General features: G+C 43.8%; 3 protein-coding genes across 15 annotated transcripts in view; 1 reads left to right on the forward strand and 2 right to left on the reverse strand.

The window, feature by feature from the left end:
• The window catches only part of CA7 (carbonic anhydrase 7), an 836404-nt gene that overhangs the window by 712831 nt on the left and 99663 nt on the right, over positions 1 to 23910 (forward strand). The window lies entirely within an intron of this gene.
• DYNC1LI2 (dynein cytoplasmic 1 light intermediate chain 2) overlaps positions 1 to 23910 on the reverse strand; it is an 86922-nt gene that overhangs the window by 15287 nt on the left and 47725 nt on the right. The window contains exons 2-6 of one of the 2 annotated variants that reach the window (XM_050774939.1): positions 17712 to 17830; positions 17500 to 17573; positions 15454 to 15570; positions 8259 to 8489; positions 1646 to 1815 (exon numbers count right to left, since the gene is read on the reverse strand). In XM_050774939.1, the coding sequence (XP_050630896.1) occupies positions 1646 to 1815; positions 8259 to 8489; positions 15454 to 15570; positions 17500 to 17573; positions 17712 to 17818 (699 nt within the window). In that variant the 5' untranslated portion in view covers positions 17819 to 17830. Of the gene's footprint in view, positions 1 to 1645; positions 1816 to 8258; positions 8490 to 15453; positions 15571 to 17499; positions 17574 to 17711; positions 17837 to 23910 lie in introns of those variants that run through there. The other variant, XM_050774940.1, reaches the window with a different exon arrangement.
• Positions 20489 to 23910, reverse strand: part of TERB1 (telomere repeat binding bouquet formation protein 1) — a 51379-nt gene continuing 47957 nt past the window's right edge. For all 12 annotated transcript variants that reach the window (XM_050774919.1, XM_050774911.1, XM_050774914.1 and 9 more), the window contains one exon: positions 20489 to 21451. In XM_050774919.1, the coding sequence (XP_050630876.1) occupies positions 21228 to 21451 (224 nt within the window). In that variant the 3' untranslated portion in view covers positions 20489 to 21227. The remainder of the gene's footprint in view (positions 21452 to 23910) is intronic.

Genomic DNA, 23910 nt, shown 5'->3' on the forward strand with positions numbered 1-23910 from the left:
AGAAAGCCATAGCTCAGGGTCCAAGCATTAATTAGAGAAGAGTAAAAAAGAACTGGAGATTTTTCTCGTTCATCTTGGGCCTCAGTTTTTTTTTTATCCGTAGAGTGAAGATGTAACAGGCCTGATCACCTAATAGTTTGTTCTAAACATCAAACAAGTTCCCATCAGGAGACAGGCCCAGTGCACACAGTTGTGCACTCCACTCCACAGGGCTCCATTCTCAAGAACAGGATGAGAATGGCACACTATAATTGGGTAACATGATGGCTCTGACTGGAAATAAAGTACTTTTAAAACCCCAAATGTGGCCAGGCGTGGTGGCTTATGCTTGTAATTCCAGCACTCTGGGAGGTCAAGGCAGGCAGATCACCTGAGGTTGGGAGTTTGAGACCAGCCTGACCAACATGGAGAAACCCCCATCTCTAATAAAAATACAAAATTAGCCGGGCGTGGTGGCAGGCACCCGTAATCCCAGCTACTCAGGAGGCTGAAGCAGGAGAATCACTTGAACTGGGAAGGCAGAAGTTGCAGTGAGCCGAGATGGCACCACTGCACTCTGCCTGGGCAACAAGAGCGAAACTCCATCTCAAAAAAAAAAAAGTTTTAAAACCTATTGTTTTTCCTCATATAAGAGATACAACTTTATTTCTCTATGACTGAACTTAGTTTTTTTTTTTTTTTTTTCTTTTTTTTTTTGAGACATAGTCTCACTCTGTCGCCCAGGATGGAGTGCAGTGGCGCCACCTCAGCTCACTGTAACCTCAGCCTCCCAGCTCAAGCAATTCTCCTGCCTCAGCCCGAGTAGCTGGGATTTACAGGCGCCTGCCACCAAGCCCGGCTAATTTTTGTATTTTAGTAGAGACAGAGTTACACCATGTTGGCCAGACTAGTCTTGAACGCCTGACCTCAAATGATCCACCCACCTGAGCCTTCCAAAGTGCTGGGATTACGTGAGCCACCATGCCTGGCATGACTGAACTTAATTTCTATTCCTACCTCATCATTCTATTTTTCCACCATCAGTTTGGACCACATCAACTGATTTAAACAGACTTAAGAAAACTGCTGTGAGTTCTTTTTTTCTTATTTTTTTTGAGACGGAGTGTTGCTCTATCACCCAGGCTGGAGTGCAGTGGCGTGATCTCGGCTCACTGCAAGCTCCGCCTCCTGTGTTCACACCTTTCTCCTGCCTCAGCCTCCCAAGTAGCTGGGACTACAGGCGCCCACCACCACGCCTGGCTAATTTTTTGTATTTTTAGTAGAGATGGGGTTTCACTGTTAGCCAGGATGGTCTCCATCTCCTGACCTCGTGATCCGCCCCCTCAGCCTCCCAAAGTGCTGAGATTACAGGTGTGAGCCACTGCAACTGGCCAACTGCTGTGAGTTCTAAGTTTGAAAGTCAACAGTGCTTCAGAGACATTAACCCTAGGCCATGAGTAAACTGACTAGTCATGTTTCCTGCATTTAAATTTTCAATTTACATGATAATTTTTTCTGTCTTGACATATTCAATGTACCTTAACGAATCCCAAATAAGCCCAACTCTCCCTTGGGAAAAAAATCTCAATAGTTTCTCAAACTTTCTTGCAGATGGTGACTGTTCACTACCCGAACCCAGCCAAGCCAACAACCCCCTAGCACGCACCTTTGTGCATACCACCAACACCGGGATCCCCAGGTTATGAGTCAGCACATTGTCACCCAGAGGCAGGGCAACATTTTCTTCATCGGAGCCTGAGGTCAGAGGTCCTCTCCTCTGTGGTGAACCTTGACAACCTTCTTCAGGTTCCATATAGTCTTGAAAATCTTTCACAACTGGGGGAAAAAGGGAAAAGAAATTACATGCACATAAATAAAAATACATGTTAGCTTTAGAACACTGAAAAGAAGGCAGTAACAAGCACAAAACACACATGCAGTTGTGTGTGACAAACTTCCTAGTCACATCCAACTGCAAAATCAAGGATTTGGGGATGGTGATACAAAATGCTGATTCTGACATATTCAGTGTGAGCTTTATAACATCAGGGCAGCAAAGACATTCCCCTGGGCATCTTTAATTGCACCAAACTCCTGAACAGGTTTTTTTTCTCCTTTTTTTTGAGACAAAGTCTGGCTCTGTTGCCCAGGCTGAAGTGCAGTGTGGAGAGATACCACCATCTTGTGAGCTCAAGTGATCTTCCCACTTCAGCTTCCCAAGTAGCTGGGACTAAAGGCATGTGCCACCACGCCCAGCTAATTTTTAAATTTTTGTAGAAGTGGGATCTTCTTATGTTGCCAGGTTGGTCTCAAACTCTTGGGCTCCAGAGATCCTGCTATCTCAGCTTTCCAAAGTGCTGGGATTAGGGGATTACAGGCTTGAGCCACTATGTCTGGCCCTTAAACACGTTTTTAAAAAATTCTAAGGTTTCAATAGTTCTTACCATGAAGAAAGCCACTTTTCTTATGTATCTTACATTTTCAAAATACCAGAAGAGTTGAACTGTGTTACTTCAACATAGCCAACCATTAGAAACAGCTATAACTTACAATACTCATCACAGTCCATTAGAAACGCTTAATAAACTGGGCACAGTTGGCTCATGCCTGTAATCCCAGTACTTTGGGAGGCTGAGGTGGGTGGTTCACCTGAGGTCAGGAGTTCGAGACCAGCCTGGCCAACATGGCAAAACCCCATCTGTACTAAAAATACAAAAATTAGCTGGGGGTGATAATGCACCTATAGTCCCAGCTATTTGGGGACTCGTGCTAAGGCACGAGAATAGCCTAAACCTGGGAGGTGGAGATTGCTCTTGCGCCACTGTACTCCAGTCTGGGCAACAAAGTAAGACTATATATAAAAAAAAAAAGGCCGGGCGCGGTGGCTCACGCCTGTAATCCCAGCACTTTGGGAGGCCGAGATGGGCGGATGACGAGGTCAGGAGATCGAGACCATCCTGACTAACACAGTGAAACCCCGTCTCTACTAAAAATACAAAAATTAGCCGGGCGCGGTGGCGGGCGCCTGTAGTCCCAGCCACACGGGAGGCTGAGGCAGGAGAATGGCGTGAACCCGGGAGGCGGAGCTTGCAGTGAGTGGAGATTGCGCCACCACACTCCAGCCTGGGCAACAGACTCCATCTCAAAAAAAAAAAAAAGCTTCCATCCTGGCCAACATGGTGAAACCCCGTCTCTGCTAAAAATACAAAAATTAGCTGGGTGTGGTAGCGCGTGCCTGTAATCCCAGCTACTCGGGAGGCTGAGGCAGGAGACTCACTTGAACTAGGGAGTGGGAGATTGCAGTGAGCCGAGATCACACCACTGCACTCCAGCCTGATGACACAATGAGTCTCCGTCTCAAAAAAAAAAAAAGGTTAATGAAACAATTCGAATTTTATTAAGAACATGCTGTTTCCACACAGCTGAAGTCTGTCAGCACTAAGTAACCAGGCTGCTCTTGCCCAGCACCAGATGTAATTCCTTATTATCCTCACTCTTGTGAACTCAGTCTTATCTTCTGGGGATCCCAAGTCACTTGTGCAGTGTTCATGGCCTATTCCTGCCTAACACAAGAAAGGGTCAGTGGTACAACATCCACTTATTGGCATACAATGTTCACTAATCCAGCTAAGGAAGGCCATTAAGGTGACAATGGTCCGAGCCTCAGTTAAGCCAAGTGACCACAAAGTCCACAGCTCTGCACCTTTATGTGGGCACTTCAAGACTCTCATATTGGGCCAGAGAACAAAAAATGCAACAGTTAAAGCTACCTTGAGACAGAGAAGAAAACAGGTCAGCTCTACCCTTCTAAGTCCAGTTAGACTGAAGGATCAAAAGCCTTTTACTCTCACCAACATGCTAAGTAAATTAAAATAACAGGACTGCAGTGGACCTAGAGAAAGGTCCTACCTACTTCTCTTTACCCACAGAACAGGTTTCAAACACGTCCCCTGCTGTGAAATACCATCTCACCATCTGGAGAGAAATTGTTAACACTGCAGTATGTGTATACCCAAGAAAAAATGCACGTTTTACTATCCAACTTACATCGTCCTTCCTCTTTTTAATACTGCCTTTTCACTCATGTTATGTACATTTGCTCTGCCTTCTAAATTGCTTTCTAAAATGCTAAGTTGGCCAGGCGCAGTGGCTCAATGCCTATAACCCCAGCAGTTTGGGAAGCTGAAGTGGGCCAGTTGGTTGACCCCAAGAGTTCGAGACCAGCCTGGGCAACATGGCGAAACCACGAGTTTCTATTTACAAAGATTTGAGGTTACTATTATATGAGCTTCTGAAATTATCTGAGAGCTCTTTGTCTTTCATATCATAGTGAGCAAACTGAAAACTAACTGATTAAACCCTACAGTGCAGATGTGATATTTCATCTCTACAGCATCTCTTTAATTAAGCTCATTCATATAACTTCACTGTCAGGCTGAGCACGGTGGCTTACATCTGTAATCCCAGCACTTTGGCAGGCTGAGGTGGGTGGATCATGAGGTCAGGAGTTCAAGACCAGCCTGGCCAACATGGTGAAACTTTGTCTCTACTAAAAATACAAAAATTAGCCAGGCATGGTGGCAGAAACCTGTAATCCCAGCTACTTGGGAGGCTGAGGCAGGAGAATCACTTGAACCTAGGAGGAGGAGGCTGCAGTGAGCCAAAATCGTGCCATTGCACTCTAGGCTGGGTGACAGTGAGACTGTGTCTCAAAACACACACACACACACACACACACACACAAACACTTCACTGTCAATATAAATAATCTAGTCAAGTGACCCTTACTCCATTTTGGACAAAAACAGAGAAGAACTCAACGTGGTTGTTGAAGGGTCTTTAAAGGAATCAAATATTCTCACATTTTTCTCTCTAAAAGCACTTTTAACAAATCTTCAAATCAATAAAATATACAATGGCTTAACTGGGCAAGATCTAATGCCCCAAGATCTCATGAGGCACTCAACTAGGGCTTTCCAGACAGTGAGCAGCACAGAGCCTAGAAAGGCTCATAGGTGAGCTAAGCTATGGTGGGAAGGTGGAGGCAGGCAGCTCAGACAGCTGGCTCTACAAACCTCCACCCCATTACCTCTGTAATGCACTGTAAACTTTTGAAAGTTTAAAGTAAACTCTGAAAAGTGCACTGTAAACTTTTCTGCTGTACTTTACCTGTGCCATGAGGAGCAAATAGTTCAGAAGCCCTAGGTTAGATTATTCACACTCTAGAGGACTGACTTAATTGTGGCTGCCCAACAACAGTAGGAAATTCATATTTTTAAATAACTTAGCATTTTATTTTATTTTATTTTTTTTTGAGACAGGGTCTTGGCTCTGTTGCCCAGGCTGCAGGGCAGTGGCACCATCATGGCTCACTGCAGCCTCAACCTGCTGGGCTCACTCAATTTGTCTGCCTCTGAGTAGCTGGGACTACAGGTGTGCACCACCATGACTGGCTAATTTTTTGTACAGACAAGGTTTCGCCATGTTGCCCAGGCTGGTCTCGAACTCTTGGGCTCAACCAACTGGCCCACTTCAGCTTCCCAAACTGCTGTGGTTATAGGCATTGAGCCACTGTGCCTGGCCAACTTAGCATTTTAGAAAGCAATTTAGAAGGCAGAGCAAATGTACATAACATGAGTGAAAAGGCAGTATTAAAAAGAGGAAGGACGATGTAAGTTGGACAGTAAAACGTGCATTTTTTCTTGGGTATACACATACTGCAGTGTTAACAATTTCTCTCCAGATGGTGAGATGGTATTTCACAGCAGGGGACATCAGCCCACCTGGGGCTTCCCTTTGCAATCAGATGGGAGTGGGTACAAGAAGATCAAAGAGTATCTTCACTGCTGCTGCTGCTTCTCTCTCAACTTTTCTCTCCTACCTCATATATTGGTTCCAGAGTCCTGAGAAGACCCCATAGTCCTACATAAGCACAAGAAAAGCCACAGATATAAAACAAGAAGACTGAAGTACAAAAAAGCACCACCTTCTGGTGGCTATTCCCTCTCACTCAGATGATCCCTGCAGCCAAACAGCTGCCACATATACAAACCCACAGGGAACCTGACCCTAAAAGAGAGTGGCCAGCCATGGAGCCGCTTTCCAAAATCAAAGACTGGAGACTGGTGTTGGACTGGAAACTAGGTTGAATAACAGCATTCCATACAATATCTAGAGTCCAATTAATCTGGAAAGGAAGAGTTCTCTGGGCAAGAGGATAGCCAACTGCTTTATTAAAATGTAACCTAAACCCAGTACTAACAAAGCCTCCTCCAACATACAACACAAAGACGTGGCTACCATTCCAAACATCTGAGAAGGGGTGGTGACAGCAGAGAGGCCAATGGAAAGCCAACCAGAGTCATAAGACATGGTTCCAGCAATTGCTAGCTGCCCTACGGTGTCCTCTCTCCTCTTCCTCCTTATAACCAAACTGAACTGGTATTTAGAACACATGGCAACCCAAAGTAAAGATTACACATCCCAGCCTCCTTAAAAGGCAGCAGCCCCTGCAGCCCTGCATTCCTCTTCCTCCATCCTGCTGACTGGAACACGGATGTGAAGGCTAGAGCTCTGTCAGGAGGAAGTGAACCACACCCTAGAAATGACAAAGCAGTAAGTACAAAGGAGCAAGGTCCTCCAGCTGTCTTCCCAGGGCTACTTTCCAGTCCTCAACTACCTACAACTCTAGATTTCATTTACAGGAGAGAATAGCCCTCAGTCTTGTTTAAGCCATTATGTTAGCTCAGGTTTTATGTCACATGCAGCTGAATCTAATCCTAAATAACAGCCATCAATGACTAAACCACAAAATAAATTCAGTGTTTCAAGGAAATTTAAGCTCCCCAGGGGGAGGCATTTTATTTACTGTGTCTCCAGCACCTAGAACAGTAGCCGGTACCTGGTATAGTATAGGGCAGACGCTTTCCCTATCTGGGAAAAAACAATATCCTTGGCTCAATCTCTCTCTTTTCTGTCTTAACAAATCTCTACAAGGTTATCACTCTAAGAAAACAGCTTCAGAGAACTGAAGTCGCCAGTGCATTAGCCCACTCATCTGGGTACAAAGCTGTCTGTGCAGTGGATGAAAGCAGGTCTTCAGACTCAGAACTATTCAGAGAAGTTGTCCTTAAGGGCTCTATTTCAGAGAAAAAGACGCATTATCTAGAAAGGTCAGTGGTTGAAGACACATGAGCTGAGCTGCATAACAATCACAGTAGTACACATGCGGGTGACTAGGGAAATATACACATGCACAACAAGCCGAAAAATGAAATGTTAAACTCAGTTTTAGCCAACGTGGGACAGAAGCAAGATGAAGGACAGGATAGAAAACACACTGCGAGAAATTTGATTTAAAAAGCACATCAAAATTTCTGAACCATTGCGCCACTAAGTGTGAAGATCCTGAGTGCCATACCCCAGAAGCCCTCATTAATTCACTAGAGGGGGTGATGTCATCCTGTGGAAATATGCCAGGCTGGGTGAAGCTTGCCCTGGCCAGGACGGCTGCTGCTGCTGCTGCCATGGCTCTAGCCCCTGCCCCTCCCATTTCCCTGGCAAGTGGACAGAAGATGATGTAACTGCACAGAAGCAAGGGAAAGGAAAAACAAGCTTCTGAACCACATTAAGAAAAAAAAAAAAACCCCAAACAAACCTCCTTTAATTTGAAAGTTATTTGTTGTCAAAAGGGCTTGGATGTCCTTAGTCCAAAATAACCTTTCATGTTAACTACCAAAAAAAAAAAAAAAAAAAAAAAAAAGAACCTCCTATTTCTAATTAAAATGATATTTTGCTGGATTCCAAAATGAACTAAGGAGCTGAAAGCTTTGTCTTTTTTAGGACTTCCTCTAAGCCTGCCAACATGAGGGTCCATAGGGCCTTAATGGAATTCCAGGGTAGTGAACTCAAGCTGCACAGACCACAGCAAACCCTCACATCCTCTGATGTTAACTCTGCAGACACGGAGTAACAGAAAAGCTCAGAGATCCACAGAACTTAACACATTTTGGGGAGTGAGGGAAGAACTCTTATTTGAAACGGAAACCAATGAAGATAATAAATATTTATTTGTTTTCTTCAACTTGTGACACTTGAGTTACAGACTGCTTTGAATACTTTTGACTACTAAGTTTACAAAAGGAACTCTTAAATGAATGGTGCAAACAAAACAAAACCACAAAGCAAGGGAAGCCTCTAGGATTGGGAAAAGGAAGGTGATTCAAACCATCTAAAGAGACTAGTGAATTTCCCAATTAAGAAAATTATATTTTACTCACACTTCCGTTCCAGCTCCCTCATTTTTTCTGGTGGAATTTTCATTTTATCAATGTGCTCACGTAAAACACTAGCCCATTTCTGCAGAGATTCCATCACAGTCCAAGGTCTAGACATGTCTGCAACAAAAATGACGAGGGTCTCTGGCAAGGATTCAGCAGAAACTGCAAATTTCAGCAGGCCTTTGTGGTACAAGTCTCCATCCAGAATCCACACATTGCAGCGCGTGTGATCTGAGAAAAGAAGTGAATGAAGCTAGTTACCATCTAATAACGACCATCAGCACAGCTGTACAAACAGACACATCAAGAAGATCTTGAAGGTGACAGCTATGAATTCTAAATAGAATGCAAAATTTAGTAATCCAAACCAAAAAGTGCCCAAATGCTCAGTAGACAGCAATCCTTGGTCCTGGTGCCTTTAAAACTACAGTAATATAGGGTCCAGGCATGGTGGCTCACACCTGTAATCCCAACACTTTGAGAGGCTGAGGCAGGTGAATCACTTGAGGTCAGGGGTTCGAGACCAGCCTGTCCAACATGGTGAAACCCCATCTCTACTAAAAGTACAAAACAAATTAGCCAGGCATCGTGACACTCGCCTGTAATCCCAGCTACTTGGAAGGCTGAGGCAGGAGAATTGCGTGAACCCCAGGAAGTAGAGGTGGCAATGAGCTGAGATTGTGCCAATGCACTCCCGCCTGGGTGACAGAATGAGAGTCCGTCTCAAAAAAAAACCAAAAGACCAAAAAAAAAACTACAGTAATATAGGAAGTGTTCACACCTAAAAAGGTTTCCAAAATGTCTATGTAGTAAAGAGTAAGGGTATCGGACCGGGTATGGTGGCTCATGCCTGTAATCCCAGCACTTAGGGAAACCAAGGCAGGCAGATCACGAGGTCAGGAGTTCAAGACCGGCCTGGCCAGCATGGTGAAACCCCGTCTCTATTAAAAATACAAAAATTAGCTGGGCGTGGTGGCGGGTGCTGTAATCCCAGCTACTTGGGAGGCTAAGGTAGGAGAATCACTTGAACCCGGGAGGCAGAGGTTGCAGTGAGTCGAGATTGTGCCACACTGCACTCCAGCCTGGGTGACAGAGTGAGAATCTGTCTCAAAAAAAAAAAAAAAAAAAAAAAAGAGTAAGGGTATCTTAGCTTTCAATAAGAATCAAAAGATACTAATGTTCACTGGTCAACTATGCCACAATCTAAATAATCCATCATCCTAAGATAACAGCAATCAGTGAAGCAGTGAGCTGTGCTGAAGAGCCTATGTTTAAACAAGGCTTTCTTGTGTTGGTCACACTCAACAATGCATTCACATACTATAAAGGATGCCAAAGGGACAGAAACTTTGTATTTAAATGTGAAGATAAAATCATCACTTACATAAATTGAGATATGAATTACCAGATGCCTAATTATATTAGGGAATTAGTAATTTTTTGTTATAATAATAATAGTTATGTTTTTAAAAAATCCTTATCTGACATCTTTATGGCAGTGTACATAGATAAAATTTAATGTCTGAAATCTGCTTCAAAATCATCTACTGGGGAGTAAACAAAGCAAAGAGTAAAAGTACAGTTGAAATAAAACTGATCAAGAATTGATACGTGTGCATGTATGTATTTATTTATTTTGAAACAGGGTCTGAGACACCCAGGCTGGAGTGCAGTGGCAACTGCAGCCTCAATTTCCTGGGCTAGTGATCCGCCCACTTCAGCCTTCCGAGTAGCTGGGACCACAGGCACAAGCCAACACTCCCAGCTAATTTTTTAATTTTTTTGTAGAGATAGGGTTTCCCGATGTTGCCCAAGCTGGTCTCAAACTTCTAGGCTCAAGCAATGCTCCCGCCTTGGCCTTCTAAAGTGCTGGGATTACACGCCTGAGCCAGTGCACCCAGTTAGAACTGGTAATTGTTGAAGCAAGGTGACAACAAGTACACTGTGGCTCATGATACCACTCTCTACTTTGTATGTATTTTTTGTTTTCTATTAAAATATATTCACACAAATGTGCAAGTGCTAAGATTTAATGAAACATGGTTGCAAACAAATACCAGGATGATCTAACTGCCGAAGACAATTATCTAAATTTATTCATTTATTTGAAACAGAGTCTCACTCTATCACCCAGGCTGGACTGCAGTGGCACTATCTTGGCTCACTGCAACCGCTGCCACTCCTCCCCCGCCACCCAGGTTCAAGCGATTCTCCTACCTCAGCCTCCCAAGAAGCTGGGACTACAGGCACGTGCCACTACACCTGGCTAATTTTTGTATTTTTAGTAGAGATGGGGTTTCACCACATTGGCCAGGTTGGTCTCGAACTCCTGACCTCAAGTCATCCGCCTGCCTCAGCCTCACAAAGTTCTGGGATTACAGGTGTGAATCACCACGCCCGGACAATTTTATAACATATTTTTAGAAATTTTCAGTTATCTTTGAGAACTATTTTTTTTTTTTTTTTGAGATGGAGTCTCCCTCTGTCACTCAGGCTGGACTGCAGTGGTGCAAGCTCAACTCATTGCAATCTCCTAGAGCTCCGAGGCTTCAATTCTCCTGCCTCAGCTTCTGAGTAGCTGGGATTACAGGAGTGCACCATTATGCCCAACTAATTTTTGTATTTTTAGTAGAGACGGGGTTTCACCATGTTGGCCGGGCTAGTCTTGAACTCCTGACCTGTGATCTGCCCACCTCGGCCTTGTTGGGATTACAGGCATGAGCCACCGTGCCCAGCAGAACTATTTTTTATAAAAGTACCTTGAGAACTATCATCAAAAACTATTAACTATTAATTATTGATTATTAACTATTAACTATTATTAACTATTAATTATTAATGCTTTATTAACTATTAATACTTTATTAATATTTATTAATAATTAACTATTAATACTTATTATTAATACTTTTTATTAACTATTAATACTTTTTCTTTTTGTGATCAAGTTTCGCTTTGTTGCCTAGACTGGAGTGTAGTGGTGTGCCCAAACTGGTGTAGCTCACTGCAGCCCACACCTCCCAGGTTCAGGCGATCCTCATGCTTCAGCCCCTTGAGTGGCTGGGACTACAGGTGTGTGCCACCATGACTGGCTGATTTTTGTATTTTTAGTAGAAATGGGGTTTCACCATGTTGTCCGGGCTGGTCCCGAACTCCTGGGCTCAAGGGATCCACCTGCCTCAGCCTCACAAAGTGCTGGGATTACAGGCGTGAGCCACCGCACCTGGCCTATTAGCTTCTTTTTCAACAAATTCCAACAAATACTTTAAAACCAGTCAGGCGCGGTGGCTCATGCCTGTAATCCCAGCACTTTGGGAGGCCAAGGAGGGTGGATCACTAGAGGTCAGGAGTTCGCGACCAGCCTGGGCAACATGGCAAAACCCCGTCTCTACAAAAAATACAAAAATTAGCCAGGCTTGGTGGTATGTACCTGTAGTCCCAGCTACTCGGGAGGCTGAGGCAGGAGGATTGCTTGAGTTCAGGAGGCGGAGGTTGCAGTGAGCCGAGATGGCACCACTGCACTCCAGACTGGATGACAGAGCCAGACCCTGTCTCAAAAAAAAGAAAAAAAGAAAGAAAACAAAACAAACAAAAAAATCCAATCTTCCTCTTTTAGAAAAATATACTTTAAAAAACCCATCTTCTATTAATTACTTTTGTATAAGCAATTAATAAACATGCTATAAAAAATTTATATTCATGACTTTGTGTCAACAGTATAAAGTATCTAAATCTAGCTATACTTTCAAACTCTATTTTAGTGGCTTTAGTTTGGGTTCTGTGAATGTCCTCAAAAATACTGCTCTGTACCCAAAGTCTGTGGGTTTTAATGCCTACCCAACCGCAGGCATGGTTCCTTTTTTCAGCCTCTCTCCCCACTGCCCACTACACGTAACTCACCCATGTGCTTGGAGTTTAATGTGTAGCATTAAACAGATGCCCGCAAACCTGGAGGCAGGGGTCCTTTGACATGTCACATTCTACCACAAACTAGGTACAAGCCAGAGACTATTTTCTCTACCTGGGTAACTGCCTGTGAAGTGTATATTTATAACTCAATCACACCACACAATAAAAAAGACTAGGGCTGGAAAATGTATAATTAACAACAGATAAGGGCAATTCTTCCATCAAACAGGAACTTGCAAGTGGGTGGCCTAAAAAAATCCAATAAATGCAGAGACCAAGAAGTTTTTAAGGTAACCTTAAAAAAATCTGTATAGAGGCCGGGCGCGGTGGCTCAAGCCTGTAATCCCAGCACTTTGGGAGGCCGAGACGGGCGGATCACGAGGTCAGGAGATCGAGACCATCCTGGCTAACACGGTGAAACCCCGTCTCTACTAAAAAATACAAAAAACTAGGCGGGCGAGGTGGCGGGCGCCTATAGTCCCAGCTACTCGGGAGTCTGAGGCAGGAGAATGGCTTGAACCCGGGTGGTGGAGCTTGCAGTGAGCTGAGATCCGGCCACTGCACTCCAGCCTGGGCGACAGAGCGAGACTCCGCCTCAAAAAAAAAAAAAAAAAAAAAAAAAAAAAAAAAAAAAAAAAAAAAACAAAAAATCTGTATAGAAGTTAAAATATACTTAAAGGCAAATAAATGTGGTCAGCACGATGCTCTGGCATGAAATATGCTTATGGTATATTGAGACAGAAGAGGCTATAGAGATTCATAGATTATCTACATCACGTTTTACACTTTCAAAAGAAACAAAAGGGTACTAGAGTTATCACCATGTCTCAAGCACTGTTACACCTGATATACCCTGTCTCATTTGTATAGGCACCATTAGCCCATTCTACAAATGAGGAAACTCAAGTACAGAGTGGTTAAGTCAGTTACCCAAAGCCACACAACTACTGGCTACAAGGCATGGCATTCTGAACCAGTTCTGTCTGGCTCCAAAGCCACAGCTCTTTCCACAGTAACCACGCTGTCCAAAAAAGACAGGAAGCAAAAGACTCAACACATGCGAGATTCTCTGGCCAGGCTCAGCAGCCCTCTATGTACAGACTCCAGTGGGCTTAGATGGGTACCCAAATGCCTCTGTCCTTAAACAAGAGACTCTACCCATGCCCTTAACTTTTTTTTTTTTTTTTGAGACAGAGTCTCACTCTGTTGCCCAGGTTGGAGTGCAGTGGCACAATCTCAGCTCACTGCAACCTCCGCCTACCAGGTTCAAGCGATTCGCCTGCCTCAGCCTCCTGGGTAGCTGGGATTACAAGCGTGCGCCACCATGCCTGGCTAATTTTTGTATTTTTAGTAGAAATGGGGTTTCATCATGTTGGCCAGGCTGGTCTTGAATGGACCTCAGGTGATCCGCCTGCCTCAGCCTCCCAAAGTGCTCGGATTACAGGCGTGAGCCACTGCGCCCAGTCACTCATGCCCTCTACTAAACAGCTCTTGGAGACGGTAGAATCATGGTGCTGGAAAGGACCTTGGTTCAACTTTGTCATTTTAGCAATAAGGAAATGGGGGACTAGGTGGTAGGATCAGCCCTTGTTATATAATTGCCCATACATTGTAATCTCTACTGTTTAAATGAGTAAAGGCAAATATAAAGAAAGTAATTTTTTTTTTTTTGAGATGGAGTCTCACTTTATCACCCAGGCTGGAGTGCAGTGGTGCAATCTCGGCTCACTGCAACCTCCACCTCCTGGGTTCAAGCAATTTTCATGCCTCAGCCTCCAGAGTAGCTGGGGCTACAGGCATGTACCACCACGCCTGGCTAATGTTTTGCATTTTTAGTAGAGATGGGGTTTCACCAACTTGACCAGGCTGGTCTTGAACTCCTGACCCCAAGTGATCCACCCGCCTCAGCCTCCCAAAGTGCTAGGATTATAGACATAAGCCACCGTGCCTGCCCTAAAGAAAGTAATTTAGTGACTACATTTTATCTTTAGGTTATACAGATAACTTTCCTACCAAAAAAACCAACCAACCAACCTAGGTACCAATGATTATTTATTTTCGAGTCACTGAAAAGATCTAACATAGGCTGGGCACAGTGGTTCATGCCTGTAATCCCAGGATTTTGAGAGGCTGAGGCGAGCGGACTGCTTGAGCTCAGGAGTTCAAGACTAGCCTGAACAACATAGTGAAATCCCATCTGTACAAAAATTAGCCGGGTGTGGTGGCACACACCTATAGTCCCAGCTACTTAGGAGGCTGAAGTGGAAGGATGACCTGAGGCTGGGAGGCAGAGGTTGCAATGAGCCAAGACTGAGCCACTGCACTCCAGCCTGGGTGACAGAGTAAAACCCTGTCTCAAAAAAAAAAAAAAAAAAAAAAAAAAGATCTAACGTAAAACCAAAAGATTATAAAGGAGGCATTACTGAGCAGTTGTAACCCAAAACCATTACTCCAACTCACAATTATAAGAAAAAATTTTTAAATTATATGTAATCCATATAAGAGTGTTTATCATGTGCTTTTAATCATTCTAAGCAGAAACTATAACTACTCACATTTTAAAGATGAGGAATTAAAGAACATTCCCACCTCTGAGAATCTATTCCTCTACCAGAAGAAACACAGAAAATGAGCATTTCTTTCATTCTTTCTTTTTTAAAAAACAGAGACGGTCTCGCTCTGTTACCCAGGCTTGAGTGGATTGATATGGACATAGCTCACTGCAGCCCCCAACTCCTGGCCTCAAGTGATCTTCCCACCTCAGCCTCCTAAGTAGCTGTGATTACGGCAGGAGTCATCAAATCCAGCAGAAATTACCATTTCTAAACTGTCACAAAGAGACTCAGGAAACTCTCCTATGAATACACATTAAATTGTTACACTCTAAACCACACCAACTTCAGATTCTCTACTAGAACCAGGCAGAGTAACAATGGTCCCCAGGACAGCTAAACATTTCTCTCATTCAAAACTCCAAAGCTTTAAAAAATTTTTCTTACCACCTTTATGGGTAAGTGAAAATTTACCTTCAGTATCTCTTTTTAAGGGCAGGCTAGCCAGAGCAACAGCTAAGTGTCCCATTCCCCAGTTTTGCTAACATACTCTATAAAGGAAAGTGGGTTAAGTGGGTTAAGAAGACATATACTTCATCTATTCTCTGTGATTAACTCTCTGAGAACCAAACAGAAAACTGAGAATGCCTGGCCATGTTGCAACAACTGCACCCAAGGAAGCAGTCAAGAGTCCTGCATACACCCCCTTACCATGGGATCGATGCTTCACTCACCATCTCGGTCCTCATCATGGACGCTGAGGTAGAGATATTCTAGGCCTCTTCCTTTTTTGCCATGCTCAGCTCCTTGTAGTTTAGTCATGAGGGTTGTTTTACCAGAACCATCTTCACCTACAAAGGATGTTTTCAAGACAAAGGTGTACTGTTTATTCTGGGCAAGGATAGGGAGGCATGACACTCACATGACATGGAACAACTAAGAATTTCATGCAAAGTCTGCTGTTGAGGTCTCACCTGCTTTCATAAACAAAGGATTTTGCTGGAAGAGTGGTTGGGAGGGTAGGGAGGAGAGGGTGGTAAAGGCAGCAAATTCTAAAATCTAAAATGACATTCTACTGCGTTATCCTTACTTCATAAGGGAAATAATGAGGCAGGTCCACAGGCCCTATCTATAACTTATAAGACATGCATTTGGAGAAGTGAAAGTAAAAGACAGGGTTAGTTTCTCACAAGATAAACTTTCACCACAAGAAAAACAAGAAATCTTTTATGATACAATTAACCTAAAAGTCCAGGTACCGTAAACTAAAAAAAGTCTGACCCTACTTCACAATGGTGAAGAACGGAAGTTATTCACTTTTGATTTTAGTACATCTCCTTCACAAGCATTCTGAAGACTAAGAAACTGACGAAAATAATTATAGACCTAGCAAAACTCTTTAGTACAATCTCAGTTAATTAATAAGCACTTCTTCATCTCCCTCCACCCAAACAACACCCCCTCCCCGGATCCTTAAACATCAAGGAGAACCATCGCCAAACATTACTAGGCACTTCTGGCATTTAATAATATGGAATTACAGAACATGAGAATTGAAAGGCAGTCAGTACACAGATCAAAGACCTCCTCTCGGTCTCCAATGCCTCTACCTTATTCAGGCCCTCCGCATACAGACCATGGTGAGTACCTATCAGTCTGACTTCAGTACCTGCTCATTTTGAGCTACTGTCCCTCTGCAGGCAGTGTTCTTTCTAAAACTCAGATCTGGTGATCTTGATCCCCCACTTCTTGAAGATCTCTAAGGGTCCAGTATTACCGACCACAGTCATTTCCTGAGGAAGGTCACACATTCTCGTCAGTAGCAGTAGGAAAACTACCAAGGCAGTGATTCCCATGAGAATTGGGGGATGGAGGTGAGATAACAGGCCTTTGAGAATCAGAGAACTTCAGGAAACAGCACTAACTCTTCAGCCTTCCCACGATCTGCCCCCAACTTACCTTAGCAGCCATCAACCACAAGGCACTTCGAGCAGTTTCCAAACCCCACACTCTCTTGTCATCTGTGTCCCTGCATACTGACACTTTTCTGCAAAATACTCAACTCCCAAATCATCCTCCTTCAACAGCTCCAAGCTGTGTGATGCTTCCACAATAATCGGCATGGATCTGTCTTCCACCGAACTGAGATTCTTGTATAGTGTTTAAGAGACGTCTATGCTGAGCCAGTGCCCAGCCCACAGGTCCCAAGCAACTTGCTGTGTGAATGTACCCCAACTCCCTCACTTGAGGAGAGTGAGGCCAGAGGGATTGAGAGACCTGACTCAGGTAACCTAGCAGTGAGGGCTGGAGTAATGCAGGAAACGTCCCCAGTGCTGACTCTCTGTCCTCTGCAAAGTCCCTAAAACCTCAGACTATGCACTACTGATGAGGCTCAAAGAAGGCTCCCGTGGCCATTTCCCCACAGCTCCAAGCCCAGGTCACCTAGTTCTCCCACCTTTTCCACCTAACCTCATTTACTAGCTCCCCTCTCCACGATCTCAATTTGGTAATCTTCGAGGCTATGGAGGCATAGAACGCCAAAAGACTGAAACAATGTGCCGACAACCCCAGAGCACCACTAGGCTCTCCAAAGACGGCAGCATCCCACCCTCGGGCGCGGGAGGTTTGGCCACACTCCAGCTGCCCGGCCAGGGCCGACGGTCCCTTTCCCGCCAGGCTGCGGGCAGGCGGCGGGCAAGGGGAAGGCGGGGACCTGTGGGAGGGGCGCCCGCCTCGCCCACCCCAGCGCCCTGGGGCAACGCCCCGCTGCCGGTGCTCACCGAAGACCAGGATGTTCTTGCCGGACGGCAGCTTCGACCTGGCACGGGTGGACACTTCGCTCAGAATGGAGGACCTGCGGCGACAATGGTGAGAGTGGTCAGCCCCGGGCCGGACTGGGATGGCCCGGCTCGCGACGGCCCCTCAGTGTGTCCGACGGTCCGGCCCAGCGGCCGCGGCCTCCCCGGCCCGGCCCGACCGCCCGCGACCTCACCATAGGCTCTGGCCTTCCTCCTCCTCACTGGTCAGGTCGCCGGCGGCCGCCACCGCGGGCCCGTTGGGACCCAGCAGCAGCTTCTTCTCCACCCCCACCGGCGCCATCTTGCCAACTGCAGCCACAAAGAGGGCCCTCCCCCGGGCCCGCCGAGGACCCGCGAGGACCCCGGCCGGGCCGCCCCCCGCTCGCCGTCCCCCGCGACGCGCCGCCCGCCGAGCTTGCCGCGGCGACTGCGCCACCCAGTGTGCCCTCTAGGTCTGCGATGGCCACGGGCTCCCACAGGTTGCGAGGCCGCCGAGGTGGCGGGCGACGGTCAGGCAGCCGCCGGGGCAGCCATGCGCGGGGAGGCGGTGGCAGAGGCGGGCACCGTCTGGACCGAGGGCGCTCTGACGGCCTCTGCCGGTTGAGTGGCGCAGCGCAGCGCCCCGCCAAGCTCGCGGATTCCGCTGTGCCCTCGGGGGTCGGGCAGCCGCATGACCGTAAAGCCTAGGCTTTGGGAATGAGACTGATGCACACAAAAGCGCAATTTATCTGGAGCTCACTATGTGCCAGTCACACATTATCTCACTGAATCTTATCTAACCCTTTCACAGATGAGGAACCTGAAGCTCAGAAAATTTAAGAAACCCACCTAAGAACCCAAGACTAGAAAATAACATTCGACACTTCTAATTTATTCCCCAACCCTGGACTATTATATTATCAACTTGGCCTAACCCTACTCAAGCCCTGCATTGAAAGACCAGCCTTAAGCAAGACGCCAGAATCCTCATAAATATCCTGCTTTTCCCCTTCCTCCTCGGAAGACTAGACTGTGAGTTAGTGCTCTTGACCGCAGTGCATAATACACTTGGCTTTGCTTTATTAACATGCTTTTTAAAATGATGTTTTCAGGGAGCCAGCATTTCACACTAGAAGAGGAGCCCTTAATTTCCTTGGGGGCCAGGTGGCAGGTGCAGAGTGGGAAGGAAAACAAAAGGAAAGGGGATGGAAAAGGGAAAGAGCGGAGAGTAACCGAAGGAAAAACATACATTCCATTATCAAGCTTAATTTTAGGTGTGGCCTCTACTTGAGGGCTCTTGCCATTCTCTATGGAAACAGGCTAAGAAGACATTTCTAAATATCACAAGGAAGTGGAATATGGCAGAAAAGCACCACCTGAGTGGGTTTCATATGAGTAGGATTGTGATCCTGACGCCAAAAATCTGGCAGCATGAATTACAGGATAAAACAAATGGGCATATCATCTGCCAAACTGGATGTAAGGTTTAAACAAGACAATGAAAGTGAAAACCCACTGAGTTCCTCCCTTGGAAATCTGGGAAAATCAGGCAAAGTGCCAGAAGTCCTAAAAGGGGAAGGAGTGCTGAATTTTCACAGGACAGAAGATGGAGTTGAAAATTACAGTCCAGTGAGCTTAATCAGCACTAAGTGAAATTTTGTGATTAGACACTAAAGGAAAAGAGAGTACCAGATTTACACAGTATCTTTCTTTTTTGCAGGAGTACCAGGTAGGCGGATGCTGCAGATATAGCAAATGCAGATTTCAACAGGGCATTTGACAATTCACATCTTAGATGCGAAAGTGAAATCAATGCTGGATGATAGCATTGAGGCTTATTAAAGACTAGCCCAGAGGTGGCTGATGAAGAGGAGGGACCAGCAGAAGAGGCTGCTAGGGGCCTGCCCAAACCTCCTGCCCTGGCCAGCCAATTCAGAGTGCCATCAGTGACTTGGATAAGAATACAGCGGCAGTAATGGAAGTTGTGGATGACCTGAAGCAGGAAGGGTTGCCTTATCTACTGCTTGACAAACTGAGCAGAGACTAAATCTAACAAGATGAAATTTAGTAGGAACATTGAAGTCCTGTGGAAAGGTTTAACAAAAAAGCATATGAAGGCCAGGTGCGGTGGCTCACACCTGTAATCCTGGCACTTTGGGAGGCCGAGGCTGGCGAATCACTTGAGGTCAGGAGTTCCAGACCAGCCTGGCCAACATGGCAAAACCCCATCTCTACTAAAAATACAAAAAAAAAAAAAAAAAAAATTAGCCAGGAATGGTGCCATGCGCCTTTAATCCCAGCTACTTGGGAGGCTGAAGCACGATAATTGCTTGAACCTAGGAGACAGAGGCTGCAGTGAGCTGAGATTGCACCACTGCGCTCTAGCCTGGGCAAGAGAGTAAGACTCTGCCAAATAAAGTAAAATTAAATTTAAAAATGCATAGGAATAGGATAGGAAATTATTTAAAATAAAAATTATAATCTAAACGTCATTAACTATAATCTAAGAGTTGGTCATGTAGAATGACAAGAAGCATCTTAGGGTAGAACCCATAAAACCTCACTGATGCTAATAAAGAAGCTAGCCCCCCATGCAAGTCAGGCTGGATTTCTTAGGGTGACATTTCTGGACACATTTTGCAAAGACAATTATCCAGTGTCAGTGACTAAACTCCTAAGGGGACAAGACATCGTTCTGCTTGACAATTAGGTAACTAGGGCTCATCAATATGAAGGATAAAGTAACTAGGGCTCATCAATATGAAGTAACTAGGGCTCATCAATAAGAAGTAACTAGGGCTCATCAATATGAAGGATAAAGACATAGAGGGAGAAGAGGGGAAAGTGTAGACACTTCTGAAAAGCTAAAGCAAATAAACATACACTACAAAGAAGTGAACCTGACTATACAATGTGGAAGTATTCAAAGCACTGCATAATTAGTCTTTAGAAGAAGAAATTTTTTTTCCCTCTACGATACTACAGTAAACAATAGAAGTGGTAACTTTTTTAAGAGACAGGGTCTAGTTCTCTAGTCCAGGCTAGAGTACAGTGGAACACTCATAGCTAACTACAACCTCGAACTCCTGGGCTCAAGCGATCCTCCCACCTCAGCCTCTCAAGTAGCTAGGACCACAGGGGCATGCCACCACATCCAGCTAATTTTTAAATTTTTTGTAAAGATGGGGGTCTCACTATGTTGCCCAGGCTGGTCTTAAACTCCTTGCCTCAAGTGATCCTCCCACACTGGCCTCCCAAAGTGGGAGATTACAAATATGAGCCACCACCACAGCCAAGGAAACGTTTTAATTAACAAAATGTCAAATATTGATTTAGTGTGTGGGAACCTTAGTTAAACAGCTTGGGGAACTATTCTTTCTGAATTCTAGGGAGGGACTTTTGTACCGTATAAAATCCAAATGTCTCACATAGTATTTATTGCAATATAATGTCAAATAACGTTTAAAGGCTGATAATTCTTTTCTCTATGTCATTTAAGCTTAAGGAAAAATAAAAGCATATTCCTAAACAAATGTTTGATCTTACAAAGGAATTTTATCTTACTAATCTGTACACTGGAGATATATTTGCTTTATAAATCATTGTAATAACTTGATGAGTTTCAGCATCACAAAAACTGTTTAATAAAAACTGTGTCCTCATTTCCACATTCCTTCTCATGAGAGTTTAGAAAAATACTTTAAATGTTGTATCTTTCAAGGCACTGTATTTTAAAAATCCAAACTAAACTGACAGTCTTCTTCCAAAGAAGAAGCTGCACACATGGGGCTTTTGGTCAGTTTGCGGTATTTGTGAGCAAGGTCCACAGCCTTCCGTCCTTGCTGAAAGGGGAAAGACCACAAAATTGAATTCCAGTGATTTCCCATTTTCTTAACTCCATTGAAAAGGTAATTTACTTCTTCTTCAGTAAAGTTTTTGCGAACTCTTCTTTTTTCTGTAATTAGGATTGTAGAATATATTAGTATTTGCTGAACAAAGGTCCTGAGATGCAAATAAGTGCTTATTTGGATATGCTTACCTTATACCTAAGGATATAGAGAAATGCCAGGGCTTCTCATCATGTGGTAACCCACTTCAATTTTAAAAACCTGAGTGCCTAATATTAAGCTAGTTGCTATCACTGTGACTTCTTCAGTAATTATAACTTAATTGATAGTAGTAATATAATATCTTTCAATCAAGAAACAAGAGTTTATAAACATTTGATTGTTAATTCAACATTCCTGTGAGGACAGTTAACCAATATCTTCCTGGCCAGGCATGGTGGCTCACGCCTGTAATCCTAGCACTTTGGGAGGCTTACGCAGGTGGATTACTTGAGGTCAGAAGTTCAAGACCAGCCTGGTCAACATGGCAAAACCCTGTCTCTACCAAAAGTACAAAAAGTAGCCAGGCATGGTGGCACATGACTGTAGCCCCAGCTTCTCAGGAGGCTGAGGCACAAGAATTGCTTAAACCTGGGAGGCAGAGGTTGCAGTGAGCTGAGATCATGCCACTGCATTCCAGCCTGGGTGACAGAGCAAGACTATCTCAAAATTTAAAAATAAATAAATAAATAAAAAAAACAGCTTGCATATCTTACAGTCTTCCCAAAGGGCTCCATAACTTGATAGAATAAAAAAGAATATCAACACTTGTTACTTTAAATATTAAGTTTGATAATATTTTTAATAAGGGTCTTTTGAAATTTGCTTTTAAAAACACGTGGTCTGCTAGATCAAAACTCAAAATATAGGCTGCACAATGGGGAAGGAAGTTTTTAGCTATCTGGTTTTTAAGGGATACTTTCTATAAAGAAAGAATATACAGTTGATATCTGTAAACAAATATTTTCTGGTGATGATTACTAGGAAATAGTTTTCTTTAAGCTTTTTCATTCATTATTATCCCATGTTATCATTGTGGGTAGATGCTGGTGAGGAGTTTTTTGTATTTCCACTTGAGGCTGTTATTTACTTTCGTAGTACTGGGTGCAGCTGTCCTGAGTCACCCTTAGAAAATCTTGTCCTTGCAGGCCAAGACAGCCATTTGTTTACCTATTCTAAGAGCCATAGCAGACCTTTTAAAACGGATGAGAAAAATCTTCCCAGCAGAAGGTTATCAGTGTAAACAATGTCTGATTATTGCTTAATAGTATTATTTAGAATGTAAGCTCCATGAGGGCAGCAATTTTAATCTATTTTATTCACCATTGTATCCCCAGTGCTTAGAATAGTATCTGACACATAGTAGTAGTCAATAAATACTTGTTGAGAGAACAAAATTATTGGTAAAACTATCTCAAAACTTATCAATGAAATTACTCCTTCATTTTGGGTGTACTGGAAAACTGTGGCTATCCAAGAAATAGGTTTCAACTTCCCTTGTTAAATTATTTGAACTCATAATAATCAGGACTAGACTGGTTACTATAACTTTCAGGATATTGAGCCCTGGAGTTGATCATGTAAAGCCCCACTTTTCTATTGTGGCTGCCATCTCCCTGACTTTTATACTTACCGTCTGTGCCCAAATCCTCAAAGATTCCTACAGCAGAGTACTGAGCAGCCTGGAAGAAGGAAGCAGCTCTCTACACCCCAAGCTCCCCACTCTGTGACTTATTTAGTCTTAATATTAGGTATTAGGGAAGAGTAAGGGAAAATGGGCAAGAGGACTTAATTCTAAGGACTCTTTATTTTTCAAGCCCTCTCAAAACACCAATCCATCCTAAAATAGAGGCTTGGAGAAATCTGTAAATGCTTAGTACAGTGGTCCCTTCTCAGAAGAATGGGCTCAAATTTGAGTATAAAGTATAATTAAATGAATAGTGGTGAGTGTCCTAAAAAAAGGTAAGTTTATTAAGAGGGGAAAAAAATGGTAACACACCAAATATTCCTGGCCTACTTGTGAAAGAGATGTAAGAATCACTACTTTCTCAAGATTCCTTTCTAAATACTAAAAAGTAGGCCAGATTATTTGGTTTTAGCTAAAGCAAGTTTTACCTACAAAAAAAAAAAAAGTATGTTTTTTTCTGAGCTCAATGTCACTTAATAGTATATAGGACCCCTGTATATAATCATTGTATAACCATTATTATGCACATTTCATGAAGTTCTGCAAATTATTTTACTATGCAAATAGATTATAGCATATTTTTTGTTGTTACATACTTGCTTTGAAGACATGTTGTTGAAAAGCACCTATTATTAATTTGATGCCAAGCCCTTGTCAAGAACAAGGTCTCCAAGTGCATGATGTTTCTATGAAAAAATACCCATTTTCTAATAATTACTACAGAAAACATTACTTCAGAAAGTGGGCTCATCTTTCTGTACTATACTTAATTATAATTTGCATGCAGAACTTTTAATCCAGAAAAAGATTCAGATAAAAAAAGCAAATTTGAAATTTCCT

The sequence above is a fragment of the Macaca thibetana genome, chromosome 20 (assembly GCF_024542745.1).
Source record: "Macaca thibetana thibetana isolate TM-01 chromosome 20, ASM2454274v1, whole genome shotgun sequence".
NCBI classification, from domain to species: domain Eukaryota; kingdom Metazoa; phylum Chordata; class Mammalia; order Primates; family Cercopithecidae; genus Macaca; species Macaca thibetana.